Source organism: Myotis brandtii, unplaced genomic scaffold (assembly GCF_000412655.1).
Source record: "Myotis brandtii unplaced genomic scaffold, ASM41265v1 scaffold658, whole genome shotgun sequence".
NCBI lineage: Eukaryota > Metazoa > Chordata > Mammalia > Chiroptera > Vespertilionidae > Myotis > Myotis brandtii.
Genome location: NW_005370558.1, coordinates 1,754,009 through 1,769,824, shown reverse-complemented (window position 1 = coordinate 1,769,824; position 15,816 = coordinate 1,754,009). Strand labels below are relative to the sequence as shown.

General features: G+C 46.3%; 1 protein-coding gene across 1 annotated transcript in view; it reads left to right on the top strand.

The window, feature by feature from the left end:
- The first annotated feature begins 12,502 nt into the window (after window positions 1-12,502).
- DFNB31 (deafness, autosomal recessive 31) overlaps window positions 12,503-15,816 on the top strand; it is a 69,993-nt gene continuing 66,679 nt past the window's right edge. Inside the window, exon 1 of the mRNA XM_014528888.1 lies at window positions 12,503-12,507. Coding sequence (XP_014384374.1) covers window positions 12,503-12,507 — 5 coding nt within the window. The remainder of the gene's footprint in view (window positions 12,508-15,816) is intronic.

Below are 15,816 nucleotides of genomic sequence, written 5' to 3'. Positions count from 1 at the left end.
TGAGGCTGCTGCTTTGAGGAGAGTCACAGCATATGGGAAATTAAATGCACGTTTCAAAATAACCGGCTATATACAGTCAAGTGCTGCAGACAGCCATGGATTTGCATACTGTAAAGGCAAAGAGACTTGTTCTTAATTAACTTATCTTACAGGGTGTTTTTTTTTTTTTAAGTTTTCATTGATTTTTTTTTTTTTTAGAGAGAGAGGAAGGGAGAGGGATAGTGAGATAGAAACATCAATGAAGAGGAGCATCATTGGCTGCCTCCTGCATACCTCCTACTGGGGATTGAGCCTGCAACTGGGCCTGTGCCCTGACCACCCTGACCAGAAATGGAACCCTGACCTCTTGGTTCCTGGGTTGATGCTCATCCGCTGAGCCACAACCGCTGGGCTCTCTTACAGTGTTTGGATTTGAGGTTTAGTGCAAGCCCAGCTGCAGGGGGCTCAGCTCTTGTCAGCACAGAGCTTCTGCATAGAGTAGGGCATGAGGCCAGGGTGCTCCGAAGCAGCCAGGCAGAGGAACCACGAAGCCAGCAGAGGGATTTCAGTCTTGGAGTCAGTCCCAGGGATCCCCCCACCCCTCCACCCCCCCACACACACATTCTCCTATAGTGGATTGAATAGTGTTTCCCAAAATCCATGTTTCCCTGGAACTTCAGGAGCTAAACTTCTTTGGAATAGTCTTTGCAGCTGTAATTCGTTAAAGATCTAGAGATGAATCATCCCGGGCTTAGGGTGAACCCTGGAAGAAGAGGAAAGGACACCCTCAGGGACTAAGGGAAGGAGCCATGTGAAGACTGGGGTAGAGACTGGAGTGAGGCAGTTAGAAGTCAAGGAACCCCAGGGACTACTGCAGACACCAGAGGCTGGGAGAGGCAGGAAGGGTTCTTCCCCGGAACCTCCAGGGAGAGCATTCTCCTACCGACACCGTGATTTTGGACTTCCAGCCCCCAGAACATATATCTGCTGTGTCAAGTTCCCAAATTGGTGGTAATTTGTGACGGCAGCCCTAGGAAACCAACAGAACCCAAGGCCTCTTAGAAGAGGGTTTCAAATGAAGTCACAAACCAGGGACCAGGCGAGTTAGAGTCATAGTAACTGAACCGGCTGTTAGTGCAGGACCTAGGGCTGTTGCTGTGGCAACAGGAGTGAGGAAGACTCACTGTGAAGTGCCAGCACCAGCACCCGCCCCCCAGGCCTGTGTGGCCCTGCCTCCAAGCGGCTAAGCTCTGACACCCCCAATCCCTCCCCTTCGCTCCCCCAGAATGAGGGGTGGTCATTGCTCCCGCAGGACTCTCTCTGCATTACTTCACTGTTCCCTTGGACCTGTCTAAGGACTCATTAAAACACTTCCCTGTATTAAAGTTTCTCTGTTAAAACACAACAGAACAGCTCCCTGACCCTGGTGTCTCAGATGGGAGCTCCCCTGTTAGCCTGGATGGTGCACCAACGATGTGGGCAGAGTCCTGGCCACCCTGCAGTGGACACACAGGCAGAGCTAGAAACCAACCTTTGTGCTGTCACTCTTTAATGCGGCACAGGTTAGCCTGTCTCAACTAATACATTGACCTCCAGCTGGGCCATGAGGAGAGGATTCTCTCACTGTGCCGTGGGCAGAGAGCTGCACCCAGAGCGGGCTACACACACTGGCAATTTGACAAACACCCAAAGTCTGGGCAGATAATGCTGGGCTGAAATTGGGTAAAAGAGAAAAGCCTGGGGTTTTATTTTTATTATGTGAAGTTTATAAATCAACAAGGAAAAGACAAACACTCCTGTAGAAAAATGGCCTCAGGTACATACAGGAAAATGCTCAATTTTCCCAGTAATCAAAAAACAAACATTAAAGAATATAATACCGTTGTGAAGAGTTGCATGGTGTCCCCTACTACTCTGAACAAAAGGGGGTATGTCGAAGTACTTGTCCCCAGTATTTCTGAACATGATCTTATTTGGAAACTAGAGGCCCAGTGCACGAATGTGTGCATGGGAGGGGGGTCCCTCAGCATGGCCTGTGGAGATTGGGCCCCAGCTACCTCCCCCAGCCTTGCAGCCGCGCAGCCCCACTCGCACCTGCGCCGCCCACTCACCTGCTCCACCATCCCACTGCAGTCCCACTGTAGTTGAGGCCCATTGCCGCCCTCTGCCAGCACCGTGTTGCCCATGCCCGCCATGTTCCACGCCGCCCCCTGGTGGTCAGCACACGTCATAGTGAGCAGTCGAACTCCCAGTCAAACAACTGCCTGAGGGGACAATTTGCATATTAGACTCTTATTATATAGGATAGGGTCACTGCAGGTGTAGTTAGTTAAGATGAGGTCATTCTGGAGTAGCATGGGTCCCTAATCTAATATAGCTGGTATCCTTATGATAAGATGGCCATGTAAAGACAGAGACGTAGGGAGAAAGCCTGTGACGATGAGGGCAGAGGTTGGAGTTATGCAGTGCAAGGCCAGGAACACCAAAAACGGCCAGCAAATCACCAGGAGCTAGACAGGGGAGGATGGGTTTCCCTACAGATATCAGAGGGAGTGTGGTCCCGCTGACACCTTGATTTTGGTCATTAGCCTCCAGAACTGTGAGACAATACATTTCCATTATTTTCAGCCACACAGTTTGTGGATGTGTTGTTGTTTTGTTGTACGAACAGCCCTAGGAAACTAATAAACCATTTTTTACTTTTGACATTGGAAAAGAATAAAAAGAATAAATTACCCAGGCTTTAGTAGAATGTTCATGAGGCACTCTTATACACTGCTGATGGAAGGCTATACTTGTACAGTTTTTTGTTGGGTGAATTGGCAAAAAATGTCGATAACAGCCTTCAAAAAGTAATATAACTTTTGTGATGGAAGGTGACTTGGTTTAGGGTGGTGAACACACAATACAGTGTACAGATTATGTGTCCTGGAATTGTGCACCTGGAACCTGTATAATTTTGTTAACCAGTGTCACCCCAATAAATTCAATAAAGAAGGAAAAAACAACAGCAACAAAAACATGTTAAATCTCTGGTAAAAAGGAGCACCAAAACCAAACCTTTCAAGTTCCCAGTTCTAATAGAACATGTGCGCCTAAATCAAGAACTCATAGAATGTAATAAATATTTGTCTTATTTTCACTCACTCAGTATTTTTCTACCATGGAAAGATTTGTTATGGAAGTCTTTATTCCTTAGATTATTTTATTTCATTTCCTCTGTAACTTTTTCTGGACATTTCTATTTCTGTTTCTTTGACATAGAGCAACTAGCATTAAACACAGTGTCTTAAGTATATTTGTTATGGATTTGAATTAGACAATGTTAATGCTTTGTACTTTTAAAAATACATTTCTTGTATTTTTAAGACCAAGAAAAAGAATATACCTTTTGTTCCAGCAGTTATATTCCTATAGTTTTTTTTTTCTGATAATAGGGAAAGTTAAAAATAATCTGTGTACAATAATAAAGGGTTGCTTATATAAATTGACATATTATATGCAGTCATTAAGAGTGATAATGTAGCCTGGCTGGTGTGGCTAAGTGGTTGAGCACTGACCTCTGAACCAGGAGGTCACGGTTTGAGTCCCGGTCAGGGCACATGCCCAGGGCTCAATCCCCAGTAGGGGGCATGCTGGAGGCAGCCAGATGATGATGTTTCTCTCTCTATATCCCTCTCCCTTCCTCTCTCTGTAAAAATCAATAAAAACAATTTTAAAAGGGTGATAAGGTAGATTTATATGTATTGCTATAGAATGATAGAGAAATTTAAGTGATGAAGTACATATATAGGATGACCCTGACTGTTGTAGGGAAAGATACAGATATTTACACCCATACATATGCAAAGAAAAATGTCTCCAGGATTTGATAAAGTACTTGGAAATTGGTAGATACCCAATAAAACATTTACCAAATAAATTAATAAATAATTAAGTTAATAAAAGTTATAAACCAAAATGCTAACATTAGTTTCCGGGAGATGGTAAAATTCTGGGTGAGCTTTTTGAAACATGTGTTTCAGTTGTTTTGGAATTATATCTATTTTCTAATTTTTATACAGTAAGCATTTGTTATATCTATAATAAGAAAAAAGAAAGAAAGAAATACTTGTGTTTTTTGCCCTAGCCAGTTTGGCTCAGTGGATAGAGCGTCGGCCTGTGTACTGAAGGGTCCCAGGTTTAATTCTGGTCAAGGGCATATACCTCGGTTGCAGGCTCCATCCCTGGCCCTGGTCGCAGTGCATTAATTCTGCAACCAATCTATGTGTCTCTCACATCAATGTTTCTCTCTCTCTATCTCTCCCTCTCCTTTCCACTCTCTCTAAAAATCAGTGGAAAAATATCCTTGGGTGAGGATTAACAACAACAACAACAACAACAAAAACTTGTGTTTTTGTTTTAATTCTGCCATCAACTTATTTTCTGATGTGGGACTCCCCAACTCCCACCTCCACAGCAAGGAGTCGGGGTTTGGTTAGGCGACCTCCAGGCCCTTCCCCAGTGGCCTGGTGGGGGGTGGGAGTATGGAAGTCTCTAGAGCAGAGGGAACCACCATGAAATGGAACCGGCAACAGAAAGATTCCCCAGGAGCCCAATGAGAGCATGTGGGTGAGGGAGCCACTGGCCATAAATCCTGCTGAGGCCTCAGAGGCCAGCAGGAGGCACAGCCAGAGCTGCCCAAACACTGTGGGCTTAACTGGGCCCGAGTCCTGGTTTGTAGAAAGCCAGCCAAGAAATAAAGCAAACAGCCATAGCAAACAAGGAAGGAGAAGCTACATGAACAGATGTTAGCTTAGAAAGCCCCACAAGGCTGACGCTTGAGGGCTGTAAAACTCGGAGGCCTAAAAAGGAGACATATGTAATTCTCTTTGTAATACTTTAAGCAATAAAACAAAATTAAAAACAAACAAACAAACAAACAAACAAAAACTCAGAGGCCTAGTACAGCACTCTGGAAAGCAGTCCAGCAGCTCTTCGAAAGGTTAAACATAGAGTTACCCCACCACCCAGAAGTTCTGCTTCTAAGAGAAACGAAAACATGTGTCCACACAAAAACCTGCACATGAGTGTTCAAAGCAGCATTATTCACAACAACCCGAAGCTAGAAACATCTCAAATACACATCCACTGGTACATAGATACACAAACGGTAGTACATCCATACAGTGGAATATTATTCAGCCGTAAAAAGGAATAGACTACTAATACATGCTATAACATGGAGGAAACTTGAAAATATCATGCTCAGGGAAGGAAGCCAGTCACACAAGGCCAAATATTGTATGCTTCCATTTAAGTGAAATGTCCAAAATAAGCAACTCTCTAGAGACAGAAAGTAGATTGGTGGTTGCCTGGGACTCCAGGGGATAGTGGATCCGAGGGTGGGTGGTTAAAGGGTATGGATTTCTTTTGGGGGTGATTGAATATGTTCTAAAATTGATCGTGGTGATGATTTCACAGTTCTGTGAATACATGGGAAAACACTGAATGGTTAACTTTAAGTGAATTGTCTGGTAGATGGATAATACTTCAATAAAGCTGTTATAAAAAAAAATAAAAAGAATAAAGCCTCCAAGGCAGGCTTTCCCTAACCCATGTTTTCAGTTCATCCTGCAGGCAAGTGTGAAGACCCCAGCCGGCCTGCCCCCGATGGCCCCCATCAGGGGCGGGCCAGCTGGACCCCACCAGTGCACAAATTCGTGCACTGGGCCTCTAGTTCCTATATAAAAGAGACCAGCAGAGGCCAGTCAGGCTGGGCCAGACCAGAAGAGCTGCCCAGCTGACCCACAGAGGTGTGAGCTAAGTAAGTGATTGATTGTTGTTGAAGGCACTGAGTTTTGGGGTGGTTTGTTATGCAGCAGAAACTAACTGGCACACTTTGGGTATAAATGTGTCATGGCTCCTCCAGGGAATATTTTAAGCTATAGAAATGCTGGGTCATACATTTGGCATGTCTCTAAGTCTGCTAGATATCGCCAAGTAGTTCCCCACAGTGGTTCTGCCAATTTACACTCCCACCAGCCCTGTGGGCAGGTTCCTCTTGCACCACAATCTTGCCAATACTTGATAATGGCAGATATTTTCATGTTTGCCTATCTGATAGGTGCGAAATGGTATCTTGGTTTAATCTGTAATTCCCTGAGCACAAGCCAGGCAGCTTATCTTTTCTGAAGTTTATGGTTGAATGGAGTTTCCACAAAGAAACAACGACCTTGATCAGGCTTTCCATTTCTCCACCTTCTTTGTGTGGCCAACTCCCTCTCATTCTTTAAGATGCACGCAGAAGTTGGGCTTTCATCCCAGAGTGCCCTCTCCTGCTCTTGTCACCTGCCTGCTCCTTTAAGAAGCAGCTCAGGCACTAACTCCTTCAGCCAGCCTTGCCTGACTTCCAACCCCCACATAGGGCTAGGGGCCCCCTCTGCCCCCTTCATCTTCCTCTATCTGATCACCCTTGGCCACGGTCAGGCCTTTCTGGCCCGTCACCTGTAAGGAAAGAGGAATGACCTTGGCTTTTTCCGACAAGCAAGAACAGTGGCACAACCTCCACGTGCCCAGCAGAGGCCCCCACAGTCTTCCCGGGCCACTCTGCCCAACCTCCTCACAGTTCAGTAAGAACTCCTCATTTCCTCCAGCTCCAGCGTCAGAACAATGTGATCCTGAGATGTTGCTGCAATACCCTTTTTGCTACAGTGGCTTTTAATTAGGCATAAAAAAGCCCTGGAGGTCATAGTGCTCCCTTGTAATGTGGTGTTCCGAAAATCACTGCCATCTGATTAAATGAGAGAAGGGCCATTCAACTGATTCGTTAGGCATATTTTCAGTGGTGTTGGATGGCATCATGACCATCGTGACTGTTATTGTTATTTACAGAGCAAGGAGGGAACGCACGTTCTCTAAGGATATTGATGGGACGAACTAGTCGTCATGAAATGGCTAGAATAGGAGAGGCTGCGAAATCATGCCGGGAATTGGGGCACAGGACACCAATCAGAGGTGGAGGAAGAAGTAGCTAACATCCCCCCAAACTCATAGATTACATTCTTACCCCTAGTAACCTCAGAATGTAACCATATTTGGAGATAAGGTCTTTAAAGAGTTAAGTAAGTTAACATAAGATCTTTAGAGTGAGCCCTAATCCAATATGATTTTTGTCCTCATAAGAAAAGGAAATTTGCATACAGAGACATGCATACAGAGATGGGAGAAAAACCAGGTGAAGACACAGGGAGAAGAGAGCCGCCTGCAAGCCAAGCGGAGAGGCCTCTGAAGACATCAACCCTGCTGAAACCTTGCAGCCTCCAGAACTGCAAGAAAAGAAATGTCAGTTGTTTAAGCCACCCGGTCTGTGGTCCTGTTACGGCAGTCTGAGCAAACTAAAACACATCCTGTATGCCAGGTGAGTACTCGGCATCTGTAATTGCATTTGATCCTCACTTGCTCAAGGTCTTACCAGCTGGCAAGTGGCAGAACCAGGATTTGAACCCTGGTCCCTCGGACTCTGATGCCTGCCACACATTGCCAAGCTGCATCAAACGGAGATGAGGAGAAATGGCAGCCCTCGACCTGAGTGAATTTTGAAAATCCCTTCCACCATAAACAACCTAGGGCTTGGTACACGGTGGAGGCTCAGACATATTTTTAGCAAGTTCTGTTGTCTATTATACTCTTGAAAGAGTGCCACCCTCACTGAGGATTCTTTATGGAGTACAAGAGCTTCTATAAATCTCTGAGAGCTGTTAGAGAAGATGCCTGATGTTCCTCCAGGAAGAATCAGAACCTGCACCTGCAAATGGATGGCTCCGTTGCTTTGAGAATACCGTCAAAATGACTTAGCCCAGCGCTCCATGTCTGTCACGCTTTGCCCCTGCCCACCTCCTCTCCAGCTAAGTCTCTGGCCACATACCTGCTGAATCCAACAATGCAGACTTTCCTTGCTGTTCCTGGAACAATCCGTACCCTTTCCTGCCTCCATATCTTTGTTCACGCTGTTCCCTTTGTCTAGACCAGTGGTTCTCAACCTTCTGGCCCTTTAAATACAGCTCCTCATGTTGTGACCCAACCATAAAATTATTTTCGTTGCTACTTCATAACTGCAATGTTGCTACTGTTATGAATCGTAATGTAAATATCTGATATGCAGGATGGTCTTAGGCGACCCCTGTGAAAGGGTCGTTCGACCGCCAAAGGGGGCGCGACCCACAGGTTGAGAACCACTGGTCTAGCCTGTCCTTCCCCACCTGCTCCACCTGGTGACCCCCTACTCATCCTTCAAGTGTCACCCTTCAAAGGTCCCCTCTTTCAGGAAGCTTTTATGACCTCCCCTGAAAGAATCAGGGGCTTCCTCTGGTGGGCACGTGTTATACTTTATCTTCTATGTGACAGACACCCTACAGTGACCCCTGCAAAGAGCCACATCCTTGTACAATCCCCACCCCTTCAGTTTGGGCAGAACCAGTGATTTGCTTCTAACCAACAGTGTGTGGCAAAGGTGACAGACGGACACCCCCTTGATTAGGTTCCCTGATATGGCTAAGGCGATGGGATGGCCCTCCTAAGATTGCGTTGTGTCATAAAAGACTCCATTCTAGCAGACCGCAGAGTGAGGCTGCCTCGCTGGCTCTGAAGAAGCCAGCTGTCATGTGTGAGCTTCATGGCCTAAAACCGTGAGCAGCTCTAGGATCAGAGAGAGGCCCCCAGACAACAGCCAGCAAAAAAGGCGAGGCCATCAGTCCCTGTGTCGCAACAGATGAACTCTGCCACCAACTGAATGAGCTTAGAAATGGATCCTTCCCTAGTCAAGCCTTCAGATGAAAACACCACCCTGCCTACACCTTGATGGTAGTCTTGTGAGACACTGAGCAGAGGAACCAGCTAAACCTGGCCGGGGCTCTTGACCCCTGGAAACTGTGAGATGATAGATGTGTGTTGTTTAAGCCATCCGGTTTACAGTAATTTGTAACACAGCGATCGCTAATCTCTCTGCTACAACATATAGCCAGTGTTATTCTTCATGTGATATTCCCAACTAGCGGGGAGCCATGAGAAAAAGGAAGAGGTTCCGCTCTTTCAGCCCTCACACAATGCCTGCCTGGCACATAGTAGGTGCACTTACTACATGTTTTTTGAATGACTAAATGAATGTGACTTTTAAGGTTCCACCTGACTTTAAAAAACACACACACTCTCTAATTCTAGGATGTTGAAATTTCATTCACTGTTACCTTCATGGAAGGTCAATGAAAATATCAAATTTCCAAGGAATAGAGAAGAATGCAGAGAGCAAGCATTCTTCTGTAACAGTTATAGATCCTTTGACACAATTTGCCAAGCAGTTGGGCACACTGGGCCCTGTAAATGTAATAATGGTGTCTGCCGAATGTCTTTGAAAATGGTCAAAGTCAAGGGCAAAATCCCAAAACCCGCTGAAAGGCAGCGAGGACCATTAGCTGCTATTTGAAACCCAGAGGCAAAGAGACATTATGAGCCTCAAACCAGTTAGAGGAAGAGCCATCAGTCAACCGTGGAGCCAGGGACAGAATTCGAAATCGCAATTTTCCCAGAACCCCCAGAAAACGCTTCGTGCCTCTCCCCGCCCCCCATTGTTCTCCCCTCCCCTCCCTCCTCCTCTGCCATAGAAACAAATACACAATCCTTAGGGCCAGGAAGGCCTGCAGATCCCTGCCTCCAAGGCCCTCGCCGTATAGGTGGGAAGACTGAGGCTCAGAGACAGGACTTGGCCAGCAGATCCAGACGGTCCTGAGAACAGCATTCTTTTTCAGAATCCCCCGAAGACTAAAGTTAAAAATAAAAGCGAAACAAAGCAGAAAGCTTCCTTGAGAATCAGTGAGCAAATGAGGCAATTAACCAGAAATCCAGGCACCTCACTATTAAAACAAAAAGTTTTACCAGGTCTAGACAGATATGCAAAGCTAAGGAGTCATTTTCGCAAAGCAATTCTTACCGAGGCCCAGGTCCCAGACACAGTGCATTACCTTCATCTTCATTAGCCTTCCCACCATTCCTGTTTAATAGCCCTTTTTACAATGCCTTTTTTTTTTTTAATATATTTTATTGATTTTTCACAGAGAGGAAGGGAGAGAGATAGAGAGTTAGAAACATCGATGAGAGAGAAACTTCCCACCATTCCTGTTTAATAGCCCTTTTTACAATGCCTTTTTTTTTTTTTTTTATGAATGAAGAAACTGAGGCGCAGAGAGGTGACACAATTCTTCCAGGGTTACATAACCAGGAATTATTTAACCAAGTCTGCCTGTGGTCACTCTGCCGTGATGCCCAAAGGAGTGGGGAGTGAGGCTCAGAGAAGGGGATGCCAGCCGGGGTGCCTTGGCTGGGACCCTCATGTCAGAGCTCAGGACGCCCCCATCCAGCCACATTTGACGCACACAACACAACAGCTCCGGACTATCTGCTCCGGGAGGGCAGGGACTGTGGTGAATCCCCAGAGCATGGCCTGGCAGATGGAAGGAGGAGCTAAGTGCGAATGATGAATGATCAAAGGGAGTGGATGCCTGAATGGATGTCCCAGTTAACCATGATGTGTGCACGGCAAGGATATTTTCGCTGGGAGCTCCTCTAATCTGATGTGTGTGTAGTGAGTGTTCCAGTGTAACCAATAAATAATCCCCCTGATTAGCGAAGCTCTTCCAGACTTCCTCGCAATCGGATTACAGCACAGCTGGCCTGATAAGGTCACTTCCACTGCTCTGTCTCTTTCCAGCCTACAATTGGCTCCCTGATATTTATTATTGCAATTGGTATAATTTGCTATTTCCCCAAAGCTGTGTGAGAGAAGTCGGCTTCAATCCCATCCGTCTTCATACAAGATGCAAGGAGAGTGTGCGGTGGGTTGGTAATGTGGGTGGTTAACAGCACAGACGTTGGGGGAACCGCCTCACAGCCCAGACACTGTTTCCTCATCTGTAAAGTGGGGGTAAAAATAATATCCGTTTCACAGGATGGTTGTGAGGATTATAAGAATCGATGCCTATAAAGTGCTTAGCTCTCTGTGAGTTTTCCTTTACGCTGCTAATGAGAGAGCCTGGCACAGGCACCACTGGCTCCCGGTGGGACTGGGGATCAGATAGTGACCTCCTCTGGCCCTTGATTGCCCTATCTGTAACACAGTGGGAGAGAGGGGGAACTAGGATTCGTTCAACAAGTAATTACAGAGCCCACACTATGTGGTCATCCTAGGGCAGAGCACCAGACACAGACTTAAAGGAGCGCTGGCCCTGCTCTGGAGGGCCTCCCGTGTGGGAGGAACCGAGACCAGCATCGATGCTAAGCACTGTGGGAGTGCCTGGTCCAGGCCAGGCTGCGTGATACACACTTTCCATACATGAGCTTAATCAATATTCATAATCATGCTGAGGACAATGCCACTGTCCCCATCGTATAGGTGAGGGCACTCTGGTGCAACAGCACCCCATGACTGGCTCAAGGTCACACGGGCAGTGAATATCAGAGATGGAATTTGAACCTAGAGATCAACTCTGTGCTCTAAGGCCCTTCTGGCACCAACATGACATGATTCTCCGTGACCAGAAACAGACGCAAGATTTCACCGAGGCCAAGATAAATGCTGCATCTCCCCTCTTCTCCTGATGCTTTTGTGATTTCTTTTTCCTGCCTCTCTCTTATCTCCCTGCATGTTCATCAATATTGCCTGCATTATCTACCAGTCACAGAGGCGAACATTTCCATTTTCTCTGCTGATACCATCCCCACTGACACTGCAGGGAAGAGACAGGCTATGGTCCGGAGCAGAAGTGATAACTCCAGTTGCTAACCTCCTTTCTCTAGGGATCAGAGCTGGAAATGTTCCCCCTGACACCCTCCATCAGATAGCTTAGAGCCTCCTCCTCCTTTATTAAATCCCTGCTCTGGCCCTTGCTTGCCCTATCAGGTTTGGCTCAGTGGATAGAGCGTTGGCCTGGGGCCCAACGGGTCCTAGGTTCTATTCCGGTCAAGGTCACACTCCTTGGTTGCAGGCTCCTCCCCAGCTCAGGCCCTGGTGGGGCTCCTGCAGGAGGCAACCAGTCGATGTGTTTCCCTCTCTCTTCCGCTCTCCCTAAAAGTCATTGGAGAAATATCCCCGGGTGAGGATTAACAACAACAACAAAAATCCCTGCTCATTTCTCCCTGCCACAAAATGCCCACTCACCAACCAGGAATCATTAGTGGGTGGCTGTTTTTTAACCTCAGACATTCCCAGCCCAACTTTCAAGAGAATGTGGTTTTTATACCATTCCCTCTGGGCCTTTTTAGCATCACTGAACCAAACAGTTGGGAGGCTGCACAGCATAGAGGCTGGGTAAGAACTCTGGAGCCAGACTGCCAGGGTTCAACTCCCAACTCTTTGATGAACTACTCCTGTAACCGTGGCGATAGTTATGCCCCCGTGTCTCAGTTTCCTGGCTGTCTTTCCAGGATAATGATTGATGATGATGATGATGATGGAGGAGGTGGTGGTATCTCTCTTTATAGACTAGTTGGGAGGATGGAGTGAGTTAAAATACAAGTGTTTAAAACAGTGTCTGGCACTCAATAAACATTACCGATACTTTTTTATATGTCCCATAGGAAATACATCTCAAATTAAATTAATCTCTATTGCCTTCTAAGGATATATTCCAGTAGATAAGCGGGAGGGGAGAAGCTCCAAATGACTATGGAATAGAAAAAGCTTTTTTTTAAAGATTGCCATAAAGAAGAAATGAATGAACAACTTTACAGCACCCTGCAATGAGTGTGTGTGTGTGTGGGGGGGGGAGGGGTAGTCACAGCGTGCTTTCATTTACTGCACAGGACGTGGCATTTGCAGCTGCCCCGGGGAGACAGGAGGCTTAGAAAGTCCATTTTACAGATGGGAAGGGAATCCCTTTGCCGAGGGTCATTCAACTAGATAAGGGACGTCCTGAGAGTGGAATGGTAGTTTCCTGCCTGCTATCCAATGTGCAACTCCATATGCTGTTTCTTCATTAAAACAAACACATAGTAAACAAACAATAACTGAACGTCCAGCTCAACACAGAACACTTCTGAGTTGAGTCTGATTCACTCTTCCTCCCTCTGTCTTTTCAACGGTTCCAGGGCGTTCAGGTTTTTCCAGGAACATTCACGGGAGGAAGGCATTGGCTTGCCAGAGTTGGGGGACAATAATGAACTATTCAAAGTGACGAAGGGAAGCCTGCAGCATAACACGTTCAGGAGAATAACACTTTCCTTCTGAAGAGGGCAGTATGCCACCAAGGCCAGGTCTGCCCTTGTACTCAGGGCCCCATGGAGGCAGTGCAGCTCTCAGAAGCCCAGGCCTCTTGGATCTCCAAGAGCTTATTTCTGAACGACAAGCCCATCTTCTGACATGAAATAGGATTCTTGAGGTTTGAGCACAGTGACACGCTGCCTCGCATCGAGGGGACACACTGCAAACTGATCCGAAGGTGGTTATACAAGATGGATGGAAGAAACCCCGAGTTCTTTTTCCATGCTCCTGCACTCGGCTACCCTCCCAAATTGGCCTCTATGAAACCAGACAATAGCACGGCACCCCAGGTGGTCTCTGATGTTTGCAGAGGAAAGTCTTTCTTTTTCTGCAAAGACCTGTGTGCAAGGTAGTTCCTGCTGCCTAAAGCAAAATACCTTCTTGCAAACCTCTTTGGCACAGAGATAAAATGTTGGGAATGGGGATCTTAGCTTCCTGGGATGCATTTATCAAGCCAATCACAGTAATTATAATTAGAACACAAACTAAGTGAAAGCTTAGCATGAAATACACTCGCAGTAAACCTGAACTGCATACAATTAAGCCCCGCTGAGTGGCATTTTGAGGTAGGCCATTAATATATTTTGGGGGTGGGGAGCTTGATTTTTTCTTAAATATCTTTTGCTGGTTGCATCAAAGGCTTCAACAACAGGTTAGAAGGAGGGAGAAGGATACACATTATTAACTGCTAAACTTAGAGCTGTAAGACAGATATCCAAAGGTAGCTTAATTGGCTATTTAAGACAACTTGTCAAATATGTTCACTGGGCATTAATTTAATCTGGGTCTGTTTTAGGGCAGTGAAGAAGAGAATTGAGGATTTGGGGGGAACAGTATACCTTCAATTCCTAGCCTCAGCTTTGGGAAAGCACTAAGCTAACAGTGTTGAAAATTCGTCAATGCTTTCCCATTGTATAAAATAGAAAGTTCCAGCCAGGCTGGTGTTGTCCAGTGGTTAAGCAACAACCCAAGAACCAGGAGGTTACGGTTCGATTCCCAGTCAGGGCACATGCCCAGGTTGTGGGCTCAATTCCCCAGTGTGGTCGTGCAGGAGGCAGCCGATCAATGATTCTCTCTCATCATTGATGTTTCTCTCTCCTTCTCCAGGTCATGGTTCGATTCCTGGTCAGGGCACGTGCCTGGACTGTGGGATTGATCCCCAGTGTGGGGCGTGCAGGAGGCAGCCAGTCAGTGATTCTCTTTCATCATTGATGTTTCTACCTCTCTCTCCCTCTCCCTCCCTCTCTGAAATCAAAAAAAACATATTAAAAAAATAAAATAAAACTAAGTGATGCCATCTCTTTGATTGATAACGTCCTTACCATTATCTCCTCCCCTAAACCTGGGATCTCTCGGGCATTATAATACTTATCATATATGGCCTCTCTCCCCTGCTAGACTGTGACCTCCTTGAGGTCAGAGATTACATCTTTTTAATTGGGGTCTCTAGCACCCAGTACACGATCCAGCACAGAATCTTGATGCTTGGAAAATGTTGAAGAGTAAATGAATGAGTGAAAGAATGAATGCTGCATCCTTCTGGGTTCAACTCAAACCCACTTTTTCCAGTGACACTCCATCTTTCCCTCCCCCACATAGAAGTCAGATGACTCTGCAATGGGAACTCCATAATATTTCTAGGGAAAATATAGCTTTCCATCGGAAAATAGCTTAGGAGAGGCAATTAAGTTTGGAGGAAATGTGTGAGAGGTGTGTGTGTGTGTGTGTGTGTGTGTGTGGGCGGGGGAGGGGGCTACTGGCTCCTTAGAAAGTTAGGTTTGAGTAAAAGCACAGGCTTTCACCTGGATTGTACTTAGGGGAGTGGGATGGGAGGTGAGAAGCTATATGCCACATATTTTGTCTTGGGATGGGAAAGCACAGAGTACTTTTCTGCAATCCATTTCATATATATTTAAATTTTTTGAGATGATTGTAGATTTACATGCAGTTGCAAGAAATAATACATCGACATTCCGTTTCCCTTCACCCAGTTTCCCCCAGTGCTGACAAGCTCACAGCCTGAACATTGACATTGATACAATCCGCCCACCTTATTCAGATTTCATCAGTTTTGTACGTATGCATTTGTGTATGCGTGTGCGCGCGCGCGTGTGTTGTGCACACTTTGTATTTCTGAAAGCGGCTTTCTTGCCTGCTGGAGACTGGGCAGGGGTCCAGTCTGATCCATCCTTGCAGAGGAGTTGGCTCCCACAGGCACCGGTATGTGCTAGTATCTATCTTTTGAACGTAGTAGGTTCCAACTACCGTCCACATAAACACTTGAACTTGTATGTCAGTGTGTGCAAGAGGGGAGCGCAACGTTTTAAGGTAGAAAACTGAGCCTGAAGCATTTGGTATTTGAGAGGCAAAAAGTTGGCTATTTTCCGCTACAATTGTGAATTAGCTATTTGGCTAATTGCTCCAAAGCGACCCTAATGCACATGCTTCCATCGCGGAAGAGCGGTTTTGAGGTTCCTCTTCACTCCCTCTGGAAAATTGGAGGGGGGCTCACAGTGCCCGGGGAGCTGCCCCCACCCCTAACCACCCCC